This window comes from Saccopteryx leptura, chromosome 1 (genome assembly GCF_036850995.1).
Source record: "Saccopteryx leptura isolate mSacLep1 chromosome 1, mSacLep1_pri_phased_curated, whole genome shotgun sequence".
Lineage (NCBI taxonomy): Eukaryota > Metazoa > Chordata > Mammalia > Chiroptera > Emballonuridae > Saccopteryx > Saccopteryx leptura.
In genome coordinates this window covers 142,850,747-142,872,211 of record NC_089503.1, presented here as the reverse complement: position 1 = coordinate 142,872,211, position 21,465 = coordinate 142,850,747, and the positions used below count along the sequence as shown (strand labels likewise).

At 42.1% G+C, this 21,465-nt stretch overlaps 1 protein-coding gene across 6 annotated transcripts in view; it reads right to left on the bottom strand.

The window, feature by feature from the left end:
• Positions 1–2,624: 2,624 nt before the first annotated feature.
• Positions 2,625–21,465, bottom strand: part of PIK3R1 (phosphoinositide-3-kinase regulatory subunit 1) — an 84,820-nt gene continuing 65,979 nt past the window's right edge. For 4 of the 6 annotated variants that reach the window (XM_066376340.1, XM_066376350.1, XM_066376368.1 and 1 more), the window contains exons 6-16: positions 20,785–20,986; positions 20,516–20,595; positions 8,707–8,809; positions 7,839–7,937; positions 7,560–7,740; positions 7,188–7,313; positions 6,269–6,411; positions 5,872–6,048; positions 5,694–5,762; positions 4,851–5,021; positions 2,625–3,775 (exon numbers count right to left, since the gene is read on the bottom strand). In XM_066376340.1, the coding sequence (XP_066232437.1) occupies positions 3,586–3,775; positions 4,851–5,021; positions 5,694–5,762; positions 5,872–6,048; positions 6,269–6,411; positions 7,188–7,313; positions 7,560–7,740; positions 7,839–7,937; positions 8,707–8,809; positions 20,516–20,595; positions 20,785–20,986 (1,541 nt within the window). In that variant the 3' untranslated portion in view covers positions 2,625–3,585. Of the gene's footprint in view, positions 3,776–4,850; positions 5,022–5,693; positions 5,763–5,871; positions 6,049–6,268; positions 6,412–7,187; positions 7,314–7,559; positions 7,741–7,838; positions 7,938–8,706; positions 8,810–10,239; positions 10,382–12,393; positions 12,673–20,515; positions 20,596–20,784; positions 20,987–21,465 lie in introns of those variants that run through there. The other 2 variants (XM_066376386.1, XM_066376378.1) reach the window with 2 other exon arrangements.

The following is a 21,465-nucleotide window of genomic DNA, read 5'->3' as shown; positions in this document are numbered from 1 at the left end:
TTTGGAACTTTGTCCCATGTGAGGCATTGTGCTTTAAACTGCCCCTTTGTTAAGTGACTCTGAACTCAAATTTCAGGGTCTGCTTTCCAGCTGACTTGAATACCATGCATAGCAAAAGCACAGTTGTTAAAACCAGCAGAATTTTTCTCCCAATAAGGAACATCAGTAGGACTTCCCAAACACGTTACTTCTTCATAACCAGCTACACGACAAAGCAATTGGTTCTCTACAGTGACAGCTCACATAAACACATTTTGACTTGACACACTGAAAACAAGGATTTCCAAGTTAAGCGAGTCATCTAAGACCAGCTTCCCAAAAGTTGTAACTTTTAACAGGAAAAAAAAAGCCAAAGAATTATGAACTTCTCACTTCACTTGCAAACAATTTTCACCTTTATAAGACAAAACAAAGCAAGTTCACAGGAAAAGAACAACCCATACAGATATATAAGAACTGTACTAGACATTTGCTTGTTATGCACTTGAACTGAACAACTGTGGATGTTTGGTTGAAAGGTGTACTGGAAACACAGTCCATGCACATATACATATATACATATAAAAAGGGCTGTGAAGTTGTCAGATGTTGTAAACACATGCTTCTTGCCTTTTCGCATGGTTATAATTTTTCTCTCATGTCTAATAACAGGTCCCAGTGCACCCACCTCTGCAGCCCTGTCACAGCCTCTCTGCAGCTTAGCTTCTGGCTTTTATTTTTAGGATGCTATCTTGGGTGGGGAAATCAATGCATGGATAAGAGCATGTATCAGAGTGCCTTGGCTGTATCCATTCATACCTATGAGCCCCAGAGACCAGGTTGTTGGGAGATGACTGTCTAAAGGAACCCAAAGAGCCCTGCTGGGCAAACACCCAGAAAGACACAGGTGGTGGGCATGCTACAATCAAAGAGGCCTCTGGCAGAGGTGGAACAGCATAGGTATGGTGTAGTAACTCACTGTGATAGGAGGGAGGAATCCTGCCTTCCCAGTTCAGAGAAAATCTATTGTTGGTGCTCTTGAGATGAAAAATAAAGTAGATGCCGAATACCGTGTCCTCTGGCAAAGTGTTGAAGCAAAAACACTAACAAAACTCTTTATGAAATGTAGCTGTTAATAAAACATTCCATTACAGATCTTGTATTTTAGAAATTACATGAAAATTATACTTAATAGCATAATTCACAGATGTGCTACAAAAAAAAAAGAAAAAAGAAAAAAAGAAAACCATCCTAGTTTATAAACTACAATGAACTAATCGTTAGACTTCTGTGTGACGTGGATAGTTTTAAAGCAGACACAGAATCAAACCAGGAAAATCATCAATTGTCTGGCAATGAGAGGGAGACGGTCAGATCAGTACAGTCAAGTTTGACGTCTGACAGTCCGGCTGTAAGACTGACTATTGCTCTTGATATGAGTAGCTTCATGTAAAGAGAAAAAAAATACATTCTACAGTTGGTTAAGTCAGCTGCTAGGAATCTTTCAAAAGAATTTTAAAACAACATTAAAAAAAACCCTCACCCCAATATTTGAAGGAAAGAGAAAGGTGTGGGTGAATCTAATGTTGAGAAAGAAAAACTGAAAATGTGAGATTCCATTCTAATCTACCATGCAGTGACCATTATAATTATCCTTAATTCCTCCCAATATAGGCACAATTACCACCAAACAGAAAATGGTTTTTGTATATGTGAATCAGGAAACCTCTCACTCATGCTCTAAATTGCAAAGATGACTCTAACAATCCCTTCCTTTTCCCCACAGTGAAGTATAACATACAAATTTGGATGAATGAGGACTATTATGATTCTCGAAACGGCCGTGACTTGAACCAGCTCCACACAGCCCAGAGCAGTAACAGTTACAACCATGCCTACTTGCTTGATGACCTAACCTGAATGGGAAGCTAGGAAAATAAAAAATAGCCAGATAAAAATCTTTTTTTTTTTCAGATCATGCTTTTCCTAAAATGAATGTGTGTTGGTTGTAATGGTAGATTTATGCTAAAAAGAGACATATTTTCTAAATGTAGCAATCTATGCCTTGGAATCAGTGCTCCAAACAAAGGCAGAACGTAGTTCCGAGAGCTTATTTTTCTCGGAACTGAAATATCTCGCCAGCTGCACTGTGTTCAAGTCCTAGTAGATTTATAATTGTCATAATTGATCATAACTAGCAGATCAAAATGGGAAAGACTGAAGTATAAGCAACTTCACTTTGCAGTTACTTTTTCTCTAATCATGAGAAAGTGCATTCCACCGCGCGACCCCCCCACCTGTACATCCCTTTGCTACCCCTCCCCCCCCCCCCCCAGATTCAAGAAGTTCACAATTCTTTATGAAACAAACATTGCCAGGTACCGTATTTTAAGAGTCTTGAAACAACATTGTTGAACTCAGCGATACTTTGTTGTGTTCATATATCTCTCTCTTTTTTATTGAATAAAGCAGCTTTGAAGCTTATCAGGCACTGCCCAACAAAACATTTAGTCCAAAAAATCTGTTATGAACTTTTTAACCTTGGGCTAATAGCCAAGTACTCTGTACAAGAAAAACTGTAAAATATTTCATAGTTTTAATTCTGAAGCCTTTTTTTAAAACTGGCATCCTGTACATTTCTTTAAAAAAAAAAAAAAGTAAAAGAATAACAAAATGAATATTAACACAAAAATTGAGGAGAACAGTATTTTCAAGCCAACAAAAATTGGGGCAGGGGAAGCTTATTGTGAAGGTATATTTAAAACTGAGATAACAACTTAAGGAAAATTAAGAATTGCATAGCGCTGTGAATTTAGCCTTCAGCAAAACGAAACAGAAGCTATTTGGTATTGATACAAATCCATCTATTTGATAGTTAGTCATCCGATATTATGTACATATTTTATATACTGAATGTCATTTTAAGTCCTGTTTTCCGAGTTCCATTTTCCCATTGGTGGGTTTTGTATTTTTGTTGAAAAGTTTAAAACAAAATGCTTTCTGGCACTTTGCTACAACAGAATTTCCTCTGAATGTCTGTGAACTGACTTTCTCCCAAAGTGTCCTTTGTGAGGGCCAAGCGCCTTTCTGCTACATGTCATTCATTTGTTACAAAATGAAATAATCCACAGAGCGAAGTGTCCAGGCCCACTGTGCACAGCAACACCCAGGCCAAACCAGGCTGGACCGAGCATTCCCAGGCCAGGGCTCCGCGGCCCCATCCATCCTCTGGTCTACAAGGTTCCAACTTGAGCTGGTAGAGCTTCAGAAAGCATTAACAAGCACCATGGTTAAAGGCCTCTTTGTCCCTGCACGCAGAGATTTTTGCATTTCTTTTTCTCTTTGTGTTGTGGTGGCTTTAAATTAAACCAAAGGAAAAAGGAAAGGAAGGAAGGATAAGCACTCCGGGTTAGAAACGTCTGGTCACCGCCCAGTGCTAGGCTGCACGTCTTCCCCAACGACTTTTTTGTCAAAGCTCGAGTCCCATCTGCAGACAGGCGCCTTGGTCTCCGCAGCTCAATTCACAGGTCAGGCTGGAGAGGAGCCCTGTGCTTTCCAGAGGCCTCAGGGTGGCTGAACTTCAGGAGGAGGCTCCGAGGCCGCGCTTCATCGCCTCTGCTGAGCATATACCGGGTAGGCTAGCGTGACGTTGAGGGAGTCGTTGTGCTGCACCAGCGAGGTGTGTTGGTAATGTAGCACCAGTTCTTTCAGGGAGCTGTACAGGTTATAGGGCTCGGCAAAGCCATAGCCCGTCGCCGTTTTGTTTATGACACAATGCTTTACCTCGCCGTCCACCCTGGAGAGGAGAGAGAACACACACGGTTTGACCCCGACCGGGACAAATGGTGACACTATCAGGTGTTTTTAACAAAATCATCATTGTTAAAGAAGTGTGCTTGACGCAGGCCAGACACCAGGAGGGTAACAGTCCCAGGTTAACTGTTGGACTCACTGGCCCAGTGAGGCGGGTAGGTGGCCCGGTTTCACCGAGCCGCTGTAGTTTTGAAATTTAAAACGGTTCAAAAGGAACCTGATAGTCATATACGTGGCCCAGGGAGGCTCTGGGAAATGAGATCCTGTGCACGACACGCCTGAGGGAACGCCGGGAATGCAGCGCACGCACCGCGCGGGAGCTGCCAGCCGCCACGCTGGGCCACCGGAGTCACGGTGTTACCGCTATTAATAGACTCCGTCTCTCGGGCTGGCATGGAAACGCCCACGTGCCTCTCCACCCTGGCATGTACTCTCCACTCGTGTCTTCCTCCCTGCCTACAGCACGGCTCCTCTGATTCCGCGGAGGGAGCGCAGAGGAGGACGTGCTCCTAGAACCTCGCCCCCGGAGGGCGCGCACGACTCTGGCTAACGTTAGCGAGCCAGAACTCACGCCCAAAGCACTCCCCGGACAAGTAAGAAATAAACTAAAAAGAACATATGCCACATGACAAAAATGTCTTCCCTTGGCTGTAATTATCTCAAGGACAGCAACCGGTTCCTGATGGGGACGTGTTCCCTGTGAGTGGTGTTCTTAAGTGCTTACGTCAGATTCTAACTATACTAGCACTGGGAGGCAAAAATAAAAAGCAAGCACTGCTATTTCCATTTTAAAGGAGGAAAAATAAATAGTAGTTGCTGAATGGGGACCCAAACCCCAATATTCTAATTCAAAAGCAGATTTCTTTCTACTAAACTCTCTGAACAGAGACTTTAAAATCTAATGCCTGTTTGATTTCTATACTGTTTATCTTCTCTACTGTGGTACTGTGAGTCTTCCAGTGGAGAATGTTTGCAAAACCCCGCCCCGTGGCTGGCTGGCTGCACGAAAGCCCTCCTCAGGAGGTGCGGACCGGACAGAGTCTGCTGGGGATACATACACCACAGAGCAGGCGTAGCAGCCCTGCTTGCTGCTTTCCCGGACCAGAAAAGTGCCGTCTCGCTTCCCTCGCAGGAGGCTCTCAGCCTTGTTTCGGTTGCTGCTTCCGACATTCCACGTCTTCTCGTCGTGGTGCGGCAAGTCCTCATCGTCTTCCACCAGTGAATATTGGCTGAGGAGGCAGGGGAGAGAGTTTTTAAGAGAAGTGCGTGGGAGCCACCAGCCTGCCTCACTGTCCCTCCTAACTTCTCCCCCGTTTCTGCCCCTCCTACAAGCGAGTCAGACCAGCCATCACGGGTCTGACTCAACCAGCCTCTCTGGCCTGAGTCCTCTCCTCCGGGGGAGGCCTCCGTGTCACCTCCTGGGACAAAGAGTTAGCAGCAGGAAGTTACACTCCTCTTATTCGCAAGTCAGCCACTGAGCTCAGGTTCCTGGGCAGGGAGGAAGGTATTAAACGATCCTGTCTGTCCAGTTTAGATCAGGAAATTGATGAACTAGGAGGGTTGCCAGTTTTCAGATAATTCAAACAAAACATGTGCTTAAGCTTCAAGAATATTCTAAGCCTAATTGTATCCTTTTTTCTCTAGCATTGGCCAGATATGCAGGGACATCATCATGGACACAGTGTCACTCTACAGCATTATGGGAAAATAAATCTGTATCTCGCCTCTCTAAAGTTTCCTGTTTAAAAATTCTGGGTAATGAGACTGAGTTTACACATTTTCTCCTACAAGATGTTCCAAACTCAGTAAAATTCCTCACTTGTTCTCTAAATAAAGCAAGTCATGCATTTTCCTAAAAGGAAAAAGTCTCTTGCTGCCTCCCATCTGCGGTAACGACTTACTCTTCGGTGTTTTCATTGCCCAACCACTCGTTCAACTTCTTCTGCCGAACACCCTTCTGAGTCAACCACCTGAAAAAGAGTTCCAGAAAAAAATGCATTTAGAACTTACTTTATAACTTATCCTTAATTGTAGCCATTACTCATCACTCCCTGAGAGGGTCTCGTTTCCAACACTTACAGCAAATATTGGTCTCTCGTCTTTCTCAGCTGGATGAGGTCAGGCTTAATGCTGTTCATGCGTTTGTCAATCTCCCGATACTCAGCTGCCTGCTTCTTCAAGTCTTCCTCCAGTCTTCTTCTGCTGTCCACAATTTCACTGATTCGAGACTTTAACTTTTCATAGTTATGCATAATCCTAAAGACAAGAGAGACCCCTCTGTAATTACCAGAGTTCATCATGAAGGTTTCCCCCCAGTTTATGGGAAGGTTCACTGTGGATTCCCAGCCATTTTCCTCTTCCCATTTTTTTTCTTTTTTTTAATTATGCAAAGCACAGAAAGACATTTTTAAGCAGTTTTAAAAAATTCTGGATATCTCTAGCACAAGGACAAAGGAAACACTCATGGTTGACCAACCTCTGTATTTCTTTCTCATTGCCTTCACGTTTAAACTTTTCTATGTACTCTTTGCTATAGCGCTCCTGGGTTTGGCACTGTTCTTCAAATATTTTTATGGTTTCATTAAATGCTTCGATAGCTGTTCTTTTCATTTGAATTTCCTGTAACACAATTTTAGTAAGACCATGTCACACCTTTCATAGAACAGGTAATTTCTTATTGCAAGACATTCCCAGACATCTGAACTATATGATTATCCAGAACGTAAGTACTCTGTTAGCAAGGTGGGACTCTTACTTCATAAAACCTACTAAAACACTATCATGAAAGTACTCAGTGCCTTTGGGAATTATTTGTTTATGGAAGGTGACTGCTTAACAGTTTCCTAAATTTCTGTCTTTTTGAAGTCACCCCACTTTATCAGCAGCTTAGGACATCATGTTGCCTCTATTCCCGCTGCCAGCCTCAGATACAGGATGGCTTACAGAAGGCTAAGGCCATTAGAGGTTATAGCCTTAGCCATAGGGTCTTAGAGGTTCTCTAGGAAAAACATGACAGTAAGTGTTGCCTCCGTTTTCTCATGGCAGAGTATATAATGCTCTATTCCTGAGATTAGACAAGTCTGTGGAACTTCCAATGATTACTAGTTTCCAATCTAAAGAGAATTCTTTGATCAAGAATTATGTCAAATTAACTTAAAACTCACAACAACCTTTTCATTTATCTTGTGAACTTAATTTATTATTCTGAAACTTACAGGCTTCATTCAAAAGGCCTAGATACAAAAAATAAACTACTAGAAAAATCAATAATGGTTTACAAACAAATGATCTCTCCCCCAATTTTATTTGTAAAAACTAAAGGTGACTATAATACATGTTAGGTTTTGATAACTAAGACTTCCAAAATTTTAATCTGATTTTCACAGAAAACTCACCTGGGAAGTACGGGTATAATCTTCATATAATCTATCATATTCCCGACTTTTTTCTTGAAATTGAGTGTTATATTCATGTAACTTTTTCCCTACAGCTTCGATATTATCTTCTTTGACAACTTGATCCTAGAAGGATTGGATAACAGAAGAAATTCAGTTGATAAGTTATTTCACTAATGAAGAACTGTTTAACAGATATCTAACATGGAAAAATCCTTCAAGTATTTTATTTAGTTCCTCCAAAATTGTAATTTTGTGATTACAAGTACAAAGCTTTTCCAATTGCATTATAGTAATTCCTCTGCTTCAAAATGTTTCCAATCATTGAAAGTATCTTACTTAAATAACATGACAACATGAGTATTTGATTACCTGTTGGTATTTGGATACTGGATAAAGTAATTTCACATCCAGCTTGGGATTGTACTGAGCTAAAGATTCATTCCGGTAGTGGTTTATTAATTCAACCACAGAGTTGAAGGTTAATGGGTCAGAGAAGCCATATTTCCCATCTCGGTGAAATATTTTGATTAATTTGTTATTTCCTCCTTTCCTGTAAATGCAATATAAATATAACGACATTACAATCTTTAAAGAAAGCTGGTTTAATGTCAACTTGAACCAACCCAATTTACCTCCATTCTGACTCACCTTAGAGTAAGAGTATAATCACCATGCATTTTAGTAGATGCGTCTCGTACCAAAAAGGTCCCATCAGCTGTATCTCGAAGTTTTTCATTCACTTCTTCCCTGAAGTGAAAACACAAAGCCGTGCTTACCTCGAGGATTTAGCGATTCTAGGTATATTTTTCACAGACTTAATTTTTAGAGCAATTTTAGGCTCATAACAAAATAAAGCAGAAAGTACAGAGAAAGCCTCTCACTCCCTGACCCTACAGATTTACATTTCTTAGTTACATTCTCAGAGCTTAACAATTTATTCTTTGTTTACATAAAAAAATGTCATAAATTCCATCTCATTACAAACAGGTACATAGGAGTTAAAAAAAAACAAAAAACACCTACTTTGACTATTGGTATAGCTGTGGTACAAGGTTTTAATTTGTCTTTTAACCAAACTCTGTAACAAATCTTCAAATCAAGACATGATCCCAATAGGTTTCATCCCAACTCCTCACCCCCCTTAAAAAAGCTAAGACTAAAAATGCCATTTTATTTTATTATGTGAGAGATAATAACATTAACTCTTAAGAGTTCTGCCTGACAGGGAGTCACTGTTCAGACTGCCTTGGGGCAGTGTCACTTCATGCTGGTGCTTCCCTTCCATCTCTGTCAACAGCTGAACTTCTCGGATATTTCACTTCCTGTGGCATCCAGCACCCACAGTTCTCCAAGGGTGCAGTAACTTCTCTGGTCATCTTTGGAAGAGAACCAAGTACGCTTCATGCTTATGTTGGATGAGAGCCTAAAAATGGAACTTAGCAAGCTGGTGCTTTCCTTTTTCTTAATCGAAAACTCTCTAGCTCTAGTGAAAACGTAAGTGTTTCTATAGGCTTACCTCGAGATATCTCCCCAGTACCATTCTGCATCTTGTAAGGACATATTGTTATTCATACCGTTGTTGGGTACAGTTGTGGGCTTTGGTGGTTTAGGAGGCAATGCTGTAGATTAAGGAGAGAGAAAAAGTTGTTTGCAACCCCAAGTACAAATAAACATGTTAAATTAGAACTAATTTCTTTAAATAAAAGCAGAGTGTGAAATATAACACTAATTCAGAATTCCATGAAACATGGAAGGTAGTTTTCTTAAAAAAAAATCAGAAAGCTGTCAGCGTCCAAGTATGGTTCAAAGAGAAAAGAAACTGAAAGAGAGAACAGCTTAGAGACTAACAAATAAACTGGGCTGGCCACTTGAATGAATTTCAGAGTCAATCCAGAGCCGTGACATTTTTTGCTTCTAGGTTCTAGTTATATTCAAGTTTCATCCACCTCAAGTAAGAAACCATGAACATATAAGCAGGAGGAATCATGTGGGCTGGCTTTAATTTCCTCTTCTTATTTAATTAAGAGAGACAAATACAGTTTCTGTCCTCCACAAATGCTGTTGTGGTCAAGACGCTCATCTACAGCAGTATGTTTTAAGAGGAGAATTAGGTTTCTCCAATCTTAGTACTTCAGGCACTGTCTGCCAAAAGCCACTTTAAGAAACTCATCTGCGACCTAAATCTCTTTAGTGTCCGTTTTAAAATTCTATTGGATAAATTGTGCTCTACTTGCTGACTGATTAAAAACCATATTCTTCTCTTCCTCAATGTCAAATCAGTCTCCCTATACCAACTGGAGACAAATGAAAGGCTGCAGGGTTTCCAAAATGTCTTAATTGGGAGGAGGGCTAACACCAGGATCAAATAATTCAGAAAGCAAAGTCGGACTACGATTTTTTAGCTAAATTCCAAGTCATAAGTTTTCAAACACGGTCATTATTTTAATTTATGCAAAAAATGATTTTAGGAGTCTACCAAGAATGGTTTATAAAGACAAGGACTAAGGAATGGAGAGTAAACTTCTTTTCTCATCAGACTATCTTAATACAAGAGAGAGCAAGCAAAGTCTCAACATTTGATTTAGAACAGTTTCAGGTCACCTAGAACTGAGTTGCAGCCGCTGCTACATTTTCCATGCTTCCTAAAGTACCAAAGTGTCAGCACTGCAAAGTACTACACTGTTCTCATCCACTGTCAGCAGAGAGAAGCAGCACAAAGGAAGCATCATTTTAATTAAAGGAACAATATATACCAATACAACCCAAACTGCAAAACAAAAAATCTTAACAAAAGACACAGATGAAAAACTGGCATGCTATTCATCCCCATTCAAGTAAGAAGAAGCATTGATCACATACAGCCTAACCTGCCTGCTTCCACAGGCAGGCAATCTGTTTCATTTTCAAGCTATGATCAAACAAATTCTTACTAAGTTAGAACAAATTAACAAATAGAAATCTACAAAGGCTGTTACAGTAGTTGCCAAAAAATAAAAAATAAAATGCCATAACATTAAAGTAGTTTTCTACAAGAATACTGCAGTATTACCTGGTGGATCCATTTCTATATAAAACATCAAGTCTGTGCCACAATTTATATCTGTCTTAGAATATTCTAAATCCAGGTCTTCCATATTCCAAAGAGTGTTGTACATTTGTGCGAGAGTTTCCTTGGCTGAGCTCAGTTATAAGAAAAGAGTCCGGCTTTCTTTGTAATGGTGCCTTAGAATTCATTTTAAAACCTATAAGGGGCTGCACTGTAACCTATTACATCACACCCGGCAGCCAATCAAGTCAGAAAAATGTCACCAGACCACTCCTGCTTCATCATTTCTCCTCTACACCAGCCTCAGCACAATCCCAAGCTCACTCAGAATCTACATTTAATAGAACTGCAATGTATACTTGCTCATCATTTCAAAAAGGTGTTTAATCTGACTGTTCTCCTCCAGCAGTGAGTTTCCTAATTCCCTTTTTATTACTCCTTGCAGCATGGTACGCTCCGCTGTTGGCAGGTTGACAAAAGCTGATACGCTGCAGCACGTAGCTTTTTTTTCCTCCCCAGTGCATCTGGTTTTTTAGATAGTCCGATCATTCCTTGGCTTAAAAATCTTACAAATGCATCTAAATGGTATATTTAAGATATATTTTGCAGTCCTTAAGTACTTCCCATACAGATTAAAAGCAGAAAGCACTCTGGATATTTAATTTCAGTCCTATATAATTCACTGAAAACTCAGAACTTAAATACTGTCACAAATGTACCACATTAGAAAGCACAACTGAAAGGGAACATATAGGGAAAATCTCATTCTCTACCAAACATTGCAGAGTCTAATTTAGACTTCGGGGGCTAACACTGAAAATTCTTAACAGGAGTGAGGAGGTCTATTAGCAGAAATAACATAACTGCCAACATTATTAATGAGAATTTGAATGTTTCTGTCTAACAATACTGGTCAAGGTGAGCTGTATCTTCCAAAAAGAAAGAGGCCGTGCAAATCAGAGTGCTGAGAAGGGGTCGAGTTATCTTGGCAAAGTATTTCTCACCGATGAACCCATCTAATACTGCTTGGAGGGGGGAGTTTTAGCTTTTATCCCCTCTGTCTCAAATGTCTCACACTGGGGACAAATATTACTATTCCTTCTTATCAGTATTTAACATAAAAAAACAATTTCCCTATAAACCTAATTATTAAGCTTTGTTCTTTAAAGTTGTTCTGCATACAATCCTGCCGCTCTTATATTGTGCATCCCTTGAGAAAAGGTTTCTCTTTCTAATATGAGAGCAGGGAAAAGCTCCCCCCTCCCATGTAAATGCAGCTTATTTAAAAACTATAGTGGGCTTTGTGATCTACATACATATTTGTGTGATAATTTAAAGAGCACAGAAGCTCTAAAAATTTACTCGTAGACCTTCTATCAAATTTGGAATCATAAAATATAGACAATAGCAGAAAAGGCAGTCCACTCTCTGAGCACTGTTCACCTGAATCCCCTTCTTGGGTTTAATTCATTTCCCCATTAACTGGGAAGGCAGACTCAGCCTATACCCACCCACCCTCTCCCACTCACTTTTCTATTTTCCCAAGGGTTTAAGTAAACTAAACTGAAATTTAAATAAAAATGGTAAAAGTGGTGGTGGTAGTGGGGTGCTCTGAGATAAGATTCAGAAAAAAATCTCTCAGTTTAATAAAAAGATTGATCCCCCCTGCGCCCTAAGGAAAGGAGACAAGTTCTCTGGGCAGCTGTGGAGCGTCCAAAGAGGGCCACCCATGCCTTTGGGAGCACTTGGTGCAAATCAGCCCTGCTGCTGGAGCCCATGTGGCACAGCTACCCAGGGAGGAGGGCAGGGGGCAGGTGACTGTCCACCTTTCTCCCAGGCCTGGCCAGGCACCAACTTCCAGCCAAGCACTTTGTAATTACCTCCTTCCTCACTTCCAACCTAACCCCATCTTTTCCTCACCCAGTGCCCTGTGAGGTAATGGGGGATATATCCCCTAATCTGCCATCTGCCCTCCCCAGGGAGTGCTTAACATCTCCCTCTCTCCCTCCCCCCCCCCTCTCTCTCTCTCACTCACACACACACACACACACACACACACACACACACACACACACGAACCTTTCACATAAGTACAAAAAAAAAGCCCTAGTGCAACACCGGAGGGGCAGAGAAGTGCACAAATTAAAAACAACTTACTTTGCAGGTTATGCATTTCAACGGTCTCTCTGTGAATGCCTGTATCCGACAATGAAAAAAAAATCCAAAAAGCTATTCTTCCAGTAACCGGGCCCAGCCCCGAGTCGCCCCGCAGGGCTCCGGCAGGCGGTGCTCAAGCGGAGGAGAAGGGAGGACCCAGGCAGCCGGCACGCGCGCACAGCAGCAGCTGCGCGCTCACCGCCGGCTCCCCACGGAGAGCGCTGCTGGAGGTGGGTCCAGCACTGGGGAGGGAAAGGGCCTGGGCGCTTGCACGGCTCCCTTAGATAAAGATCGCTGCTTCATGATTAACTTGGGCAGGTTCAAATATTTGCTGAGCTAGGGATTTCAGGGAGGGGAGGGGAGCCCGAGTCAAAGTCAAAGTTGTCATCTGCTAACAAGTGGCCAATGCCAGCCCAACTCACTCATTTTCGCCGAGGAAATGAGAAGGCCATTGTGCGGGGACCTAAAATAGTCTCTCTAACTGGCTGCGGCAGCGCGCTCGCTGGCTCACAGGGCTCAAGTGGCCACAGTGAAGCGAGGCACTCGGAGCAGCCAAACACAGGAAGTGGCTGAGCTAGTTCAGCAAAAAATAGAATCAAAGCCTTGCTTGTAAAGGCCTGAACCTCTCGGAATGGCCCAGAACACTATGCCTTGCAAGAGTCCACCTCCACCCACACACTGGCACAGGCAGCCCACAGGTGTAACAGGAAAGCCCTATGCAGCAATTAGGCAGGGAGCAGGTTTAAAAAACATTTAACAGTCCCAGGGAAGATTATTCTAATTCTGCATGGATACTGTAGTCCACGACCAATTGAAGGCTGAGAAAGAACGAATCCACTCTGCAGCTATTTTTATAGTCAATTTCAACTCAGGCTTTAGTAGCCACAGGACTCTGTAATAATTAAAAGGGGTGTCTGCATTAGGTTCACGTGAGGGCCACATGAAGCAAAGGATGGCAGGGCAAGCAGAATGGAACGCCTTTCTGGAGGATTTTTGTCCTATATTTGAGAAAAGTGCAATACGCTACACTTACTTGGCTACTATTTAAAGAATTAAAATTTGACCTAGGAAAATTTTCACTTGTATTACCTTCACTATTATCCCAGGAACCAAAACACAGTGTAAAATCACAGGATCACTGCTGTTAAAACCAGAAAGTAATCCAGAGATGACGTCAAGCGATTCTCTCGTGCTATACACACGCACACAAGTCTGACCCTGAGCGGTAAACTGGTTTGCACAAAACCGCAGCACTAGGACCAGAACCCAGCCTTCTGACGTTTAGTCCTAAACTCCTTTTGCTCCACCCACTGGCCCGTCACTTTACTTCCCTCTGCCAGAGAAAGTAAAAATTAACAAGTGAAACTGAAGCTAATTTCTTGTATGCTACATGCCAAAAATTTCACAGCTACAGCAAAACTGACTTTTTGCTTTCTATTTTTAGCTTATTTAAATTTAAAAAAAGCTACCATCTCATTCTTTTTGAAGAGATATGGGATCTGTCATCTTTATACCCTCAGATTCTGTATGGAAAGATGATCCGATGGTCACATGCAACGATAAAGATCAAGGTGCTGATAAAGTCTACCCAGGCAAAAATATCTTCCAGATTATTTGCAACATCTGGGAAGTGTTGCTAAACTCACAGTGAAAGTGACTTTACAAACTTTCCTTTGGTGTAACTGATGTAATACAAAAACCTTCCTTTTCCAATGGGGTGTGGGCAGTGTATAAGTGACTCTTCCAGTACCTGCCAGCTGATTGATTACAGGGACATATGGTTAGTTCAAAAAATGCCCTTACATCCTCAACAACATAATCTTACTCTATTTTAAAAATAGTTCTTTCTAAAGCTAGAAACCTTGGAAACATCAGTCTCTTAAGCCTACCTGCCTGGATGCTCACGATGATTCATGTCAAAACCTCCTAAGGTTAAAATGCTCTCTAGTCCAACAGTGTATTTTCTGTTTCAGAAGAAAATTATCCACTGGAAAGCAGTACACCCTCTACTTACAGAAAAAGTCTTAAAATAGATTTGTAAACTTTGCTTCCAATTTCTCACAATGTGTACAATCATCTACCATAGAGGTTCTATTATATTACTGAAAGTGTGAGCTGAGTCTTTTCCCATTCAATTTTAGCCTTGGAAAAGTGCTCTGCCGGACACATGCTCTTTATTAGCTTAAAAAGGGAGCCCTCTACTGGTAGAACAGAGTCAGTGACTGCTGCTTGGGAAAAAAAGGAGCAAGTTTCTGTACTTTCATTCATTTCACACTATGTCCAAAATTTCACACTAAATAAACATAATTGCTCAACTGTCACTTAATGCATATGATTCACTAACAACTAATAAATCAAATGCACAGATATCATTACAAATTAGGAAATATTTTTCATGTGATTACTAAGCTCGTGGAGAAAACTTCTATGTTAGGGTTCAGCATTTATCTGAGACCCAAAGACTCAGCCACACTGGAAAACTTACATAACTAAAAACTAACTTTAGCCTTCCAAAGTAGTCAAGACGGTATATCTTAATATTTTTCCTTTCCCCAAAGTTTCAGAGGCAAAAATAGGCCCTATTTTGCTCCACAGCCAGTCCCTTAAAAAAGGTCCCCAACTTTTTTGGGCCAAGGACCGGTTTAATGTCAGAAAATATTTTCATGGACTGGCCTTTAGGGTGGGACAGATAAATGTATCATGTGACCGAAACAAGCGTCAAGAGTGAGTCTTAGACGGATGTAACAGAGGGTCATTTTTTAAAAAATAAAACATCGTTCAGACTTAAATATAAATAAAACGGAAATAATGTAAGTTATTTATTCTTTCTCTGAGGACCGGTACCAAATGGCCCACGGACCGGCACCAGTCCGCGGCCCGGGGGTTGGGGACCACTGCCTTAAATCACTAAAATGTTTGAAAGGCACAGACTGAACACTGAGTTCACATGCACAAATCGCCACCGAACAGTGAACGTTCACAACCACCTTTCATCTTGCACAACTTCTTACATGTTTGGGTGGACTATCACTTCCAAATAAAGGGCCACTTCAAAAAAAAAAAAAAGTGAGAAAAAAATAAACGAACCTAAATCATCGTTTAAGGGTTAAAGTGAACGCCTCCCCTTATAATTTTAACTTAAGACAACATAGGACAGACGGGCTCTTCAGGATGATGCAAATTCATTACTCAACATCCAGCTCTCTTCATGACCCTGCACACTAAGAAAAGTGTCCATCTGAATTTCTAAATAAGCTCAGATTTACATGTGCACAAAACTGACATGATCTACAAAATATGTGAAAAGGTGTGCCCACTGCTTAACGGTGTAAAGAACTCCTGCCCCTCACTCCCCTTTCAGACTCTGTCCCTCTCACCACAGAGGTAAAGCCAAGTGATACTCCAACAATATATGCACCCTGGAACATGTCTCTTTTTCAGAGCACAAACAAAACTTCCTATATTTCGATACATAACCCTGTATGGCTTCCCTCTGTTTATCCCAACCCATTTAAAATGTACGTGTGCACTTTTTTTCAAGGTTTTATTTCTCACCTTTGAAACAACCCTCTAATGTCAGACCACATTTTAAACTCAATAAAAAATAAATCATAGAAAAGTAAAACTCTTTGAAAGTCATTTCCCTCTACCTTAGCGCTTGCTTTAGTCTTGCTTGAAAAGCAAGCCCATAACATTTAAAACAAGATTTATGAATCAGGCTCTTTAGGATGAATGTTTTGCAATGCGCCAGTGGTTAAAAATTAACTCTGACAGGTGTAGAAAGGCAGGGGGGAGAAAGAGTCATTTATTTTCCCCTCTGGACTTGAAGGTGCACTATCAGACTTCACTTATGCTACATTAATATTTCTGAATGTATCCATGAAACCTGAAATATGTAAATACACTTATAATGGGTTTCATTCGAAGGTACCCCATGTTAAAACGGTCCTGTTTTCACCTTAGCTGCCCTATAGCAATCTACTTTAGCTACTTAAGTATTAGCAGAGTAAACACACTACAATGCTTTAAGAAAACCTGCTGTTCAGTTTGAAATATGGTGAAGACTTTTAGTAACAAAGAGAACAGCACTTACTCTGTGCTGAACCCCTCAAACCCTAGTTTCCCTCCATAAGGGGAGAAGCTTTGCTGGAAACACTTTATGAGTTGGTATCTGAAAGCTTTTCGAAGGTTGGGACGTTTATCAAAGATGAAAAAGCAATTCATTTGGCCGATTATCATCCTGTGCCCTGTTCCATGCTAGGAAGAGCTCAGAAGGCGAACTGGCTTTGTCCCTAAGAAATGTGGCTGAGCAGATAATGCTACGTGTAAGAGGACAAGGGGCTTCGGACAGAAACACACAGACTGGGTCAGCAGCCTGCACATGAAGTGGGGTGGAGGAGGGGGCCACCTGGGCACTGACGAAGTGCCATCCAACCGTCCAGCTGCTCTGTACACTGTGCAAAGGCACCTGGGCAAAGTGGCAGAGGAGCTGGAACTAAAATCCCGGCCCCTACACTCACCATGCCACACAGAGAAAGGGCATCCCAGAAGGGCACCTTCCTCTCTCCAAGCACGTACCACAAGGTAGCAACTGCCCAGTGAGTGTCTCTCTCACATTTTCATTAAACCCCCTCCTTACAGGCTCTCAGGGCCTGTCTCTGCTGGCTGGGAACCGGGGCTGCTGGGAGAACAGCCTGCCAGGGTTTAGACGGAGCTCACCAGGAAGGACGGAGTTGGTGAGTGCCGCAGCCTGCGGCCCGCTCTGGCCAGGCCCTACCAATGGGAGTTGATGCAACAGACAGAAGAGTCACACTGTAAACAGGTCATGAGCTTCAGTACCTGGCACCTCATTTAGTTCTCGCAACCACCCCAGGACAGAAGCGTGATTCCAGTTTCACAGACCGGGAAATGGTTTGGAAAGGCTTAGTTACTTGATAACAAACTTGGCAAGCAAGTAGCAAGAGCTGAAATTCAAACCCAGTTCTACTGGACTCACATGGCTCCTCCCACTGCACGACCAACAGAGGGAGTGTTACAGGGGGTCTTATCCCAAAAGTGACAGAAACTGCGTGTGGCTCTTTACCATCTACGACCCAGAGGAGCACACTTCACCTAGTTTTCCTTTCTCACTTGCTGGAGACTCCGGAGGACTTCTGACTGGACACTAAAAGCAGCACCAGTGCTCAGAAGGGTTCCGCAAACCTAGCCCAGGGGCGGCCGGTGGAGCAGCGAACCGGAGTCCTCCTGCAGACCGTGCTCCGGCACACGTGGGCTGGGGGACACCGGGTGAAACCCCTAACCTCTGCTGGCCTTACTTTTTCTGTGGGCACCTGAAGAGCCAGGCAGTGCTTTCAGCTCTCTAAAGTGATGCTTTTCATGATGCTGTCACTGAAAATGTTTCTTGCTCTTTAAAATATGATAAAAATATCAAGCCATTATTTTTGTACTTGGCAATTTATCTTGAATAAATCTTTGAAACTTCTTGAACTGAAATCCTATTTCTCCTTCCCCTTTACAACTGTACTACCTACTAGGCAAAGCCCATTTAGAGTCTTATTTTTCCTGAGCTTTTTTTTTATCTATTCAGTTACCCTAAAAAGGTACCAATCACGTCCCTAAAGTTCTTTTTGTACTTACAGCACATGCCCTTCGACCTAGTGTTTAATTAAGACACCATGTGCCGAGGGGTCCCATTCAGATTGACACTCTGCCTCAGACATCATCGGTGTTGCCCATTCATTCAGGTTCTGTCTGGTAAAAGCTAGCAAAGGTGTCTCTCTGCTCCAAAATAGTCCTGCTACCCCTCCCTACAAATAGCGTTCATGTGAGTTCATTTTTATTCTCAATAAAAGTTATTGCAAATGAATGATGGATGACCGTTTATGGAGATGCATGGGTGTTGTACTTCCTAAGCTCTCCGGTGCTAGCACGTGCTGGGCCAACGAAAGAGGACTCTACGCAAACGCCACATTCCTACCTGGCCCAAGAAATCACTTCTTCAACCCAGGGCCTCCTGCCAATCACTTGCACGGGAGCCACTCTGGAACAGAGTGTTCCGGATGAGGCGTTTCCTGAGATACATAGTGTCTTTTCACAAGTGAGAGACACTGAAGCGTCTGTTTAACCCCAAAGGGTCTAGGCAACTTCCAGAACAACTAAGAGCAATCACACAAAGGGGGAAATGGCTCAAACCAGGGTTTAAAATGACTTGGATTCACTTTTTTTGGAAGAGGCTGTATGTATTCTGGGATAGTCTAGCAAATATTCAAGGCTTTATTTATCATTCCTCAGCAGAGCTGATGGGATGAATGTGCCTTTGAAAATGGCACATGAAGTTCTTATACAATAGCAGAATGTGGGTAGGGTCTATGACGTATTAGCTCTAAGTGTCCGTTATGAAAACAGCTGCAGGTGAATCTCCTTTGGTAGAATTACGCAGGAACTGACGATGTTTAACCAGTTTACATCAGTCAGACTCACTGAACTCCACCACTGATCCTACCAGACTCCGTGTAGTGCAAATTCTCAAACGCTCCATGTGATAAATTCATTTGAGGGTATCTGTCACAGCCTGGCTGGCATTTAGCTTCTGTGCCCCACCCTCTCCAGAGGGGGACCCTTGGGAAGACCAGGGCCACCGCCAAGCCCTTTCCTGCCATCAGGGCCCACTCTCCCAGGGGTCTGCAGGAGGAACTGAAAGACTAGCTCAGCCTCTGGCCCAGGGATCAGCTTAGTTCTTGCTCATCCTCTTCCTTCCCCACTCATGCGATAGTTTAGGGAAGGCCATCAATGACTGGCCCACGTGCCTTGTTCCTGCCCCAACCCCTTATCACAGGGTACTTCTAACACATCACTGAACTCTTTCCCACTGAGCGCAAAGGCGGCTTTTCTGAGCACTAACACAGAGCTCTAAAACCTATTAACAAATGACCCAAGCAGTCACAGCAGATGCAATCTCTGGGCCAGCCCCTGGGCTTTATTCCCAGGCTGTCCTTGTTGACGGCCATCCCTGACGCAGTGTGCCTCTAATTCGGGGTCTGCCTGTGGAACACCCTTCCTGCTGTGACGGGAGCACACCACGTGCCTTGCGTACCACTCCTGCCGTCTCTCTCACCTCTGCAGACCAGATTTTGGGCCTGTCCACAGAAGCCCTGTCCAATACCTGCCTCGTTTCAGCCCAATCCTACAGGTAGCTTTTAAGCATAGGCCCTTGCCTCTCTCGGTCTGCTCCATCCAAATGCAAACAACGATCCCCGGCAACGGGAGACCTCAAAGAACACACCCGTGAACCGCCCTGCATGACGCTGACAGTCGGGCTCCCCTGTCTGCCCATTCAGAGATGAATTTGGTGATCTACACGAGCTACCTGTGATGTTTCATTAAAATCTAGGCATAAATTAAGATGACAAGCAACACCTTTTACTGGTCCTGAAACTTCACTTCCAGGACCTTAATCACTATTCTAAATGACCAGCTTTTAACCAGTATATATAGCAAAGAAAGGTTGTTTAGACTTTCCACAGTAGAAGAAAAATACATCAGTTTAAATTAAATCCACTGCTAACACAGTCTACATTTCCTGCTTTGTTAAATAGCTAATTGAATGCAAGCCTGCTTTCAAAGAAGTGTCTGGCTTGCTCTAACTTGCTGCAGTGAACACCCTGCTTTCATACTGCTTGCATTATTGAAAATGTTTATTTTGACAGACATTTCTCAGCATACTTGCTTCCAAAAAACACATTCCCAAATACTTTAAAATTATATAGTAATTATAAATCCCCTGCTTTCTAAATATTAGAAAGACAAACAAAAATGTCAACAACTAAAATGAGCTCCATAATTTATGCAAAACTAGAAGCATAAAAGTTGAAGGGAACAGAGAGCTCTCCCAGCAAGCCTCATCTAAAACCAAGATCATTTAAAATCCACAAATACTGAAATATGGATAACATTTACCATACACACTACCACTCAGTTATTTTTTCTTTAATCACAAGAACACGTGTTATTATGGTTCTTGATTCTACAAGAAACTTATGTTATTTCAGATGAAGTCTAAAGCCACCATTTTTCAGGCTCTAAAAACCAAACAAGAGAATTTTGAACCTTCAAAGGTCATTACCTGGTGCAGGCTGTCGTTCGTTCCATTCCGTTGAGATTAAAATTTCTATAACTTTTATGAGGTGTTCAGAATTCTCAGAGCTATAAAAACAAGAGAGTTCTATCAGAAACCTTTTCCCTAAACAATAAACTTGCTTTCATTCACACACACTCCAGTGTAAACATATACAGGGCCCCTGGGAACTATTGTCTTCAGAGTAAGTGCACTAGCCAATCAACCTAGGACTACCCTCCTCACCCAAAGACACGTGTTTCTCTTCTCTCACCTACCTGGCTGCTGGGAATCGGAAAAGAAGAGGGCTGAAAAGTTCCGCGAGCACTCTTGCAGTCAAAAGATTTTTGCTGGAGCTTTGGGAGAGCTTGAAGAAATGTTTGAGCAAATACTGAAGTGTAAGCCAATACTGATGAGGTATGCTGGGTGACCTAATGAGCTTCTTCAACAGCTGGATATAGTCTTCGGAGCTTTGTACTTCTGCAAGTTAAAAAAAAAAAGGAAAAGAAAAATGAGACTGTTTCTAGGTATCCGTGAATAAACACCTACAAAATATCTATTCTAGCTGTAGAAGGAGGAGTCATTTAAAACCAAGTCATCAGAAGAAGCAGACAGTTCATTTGTTCTTCTGATTAGAAAAGACATTGTGAGAAAGTAGAAATCTCAAGTCAAATGGAAATGCAAGAAGAAACTCTTGGTGTAAAAACCACAAGAGGTTCAGGGTGTGCTGGCAGAAATCTGCCCTCTATTGAGCAGCTGCAAGTGTGATTGGCTAATTTGGAGGAACATCAGATAAGTATCGCAGGTTTTAACTTTGAAGGTTACAAACCACAATTTCCTGTCCCCAAAGCACTTTAACTGAGCCTTAGCTCCTAAAACTGTGAGCCCTCTTTCCTCAACACTTCTGTAATGGCCACTTGAAGAAGATAAGAACATCTCCAGTCACTGGGTCCTAGACC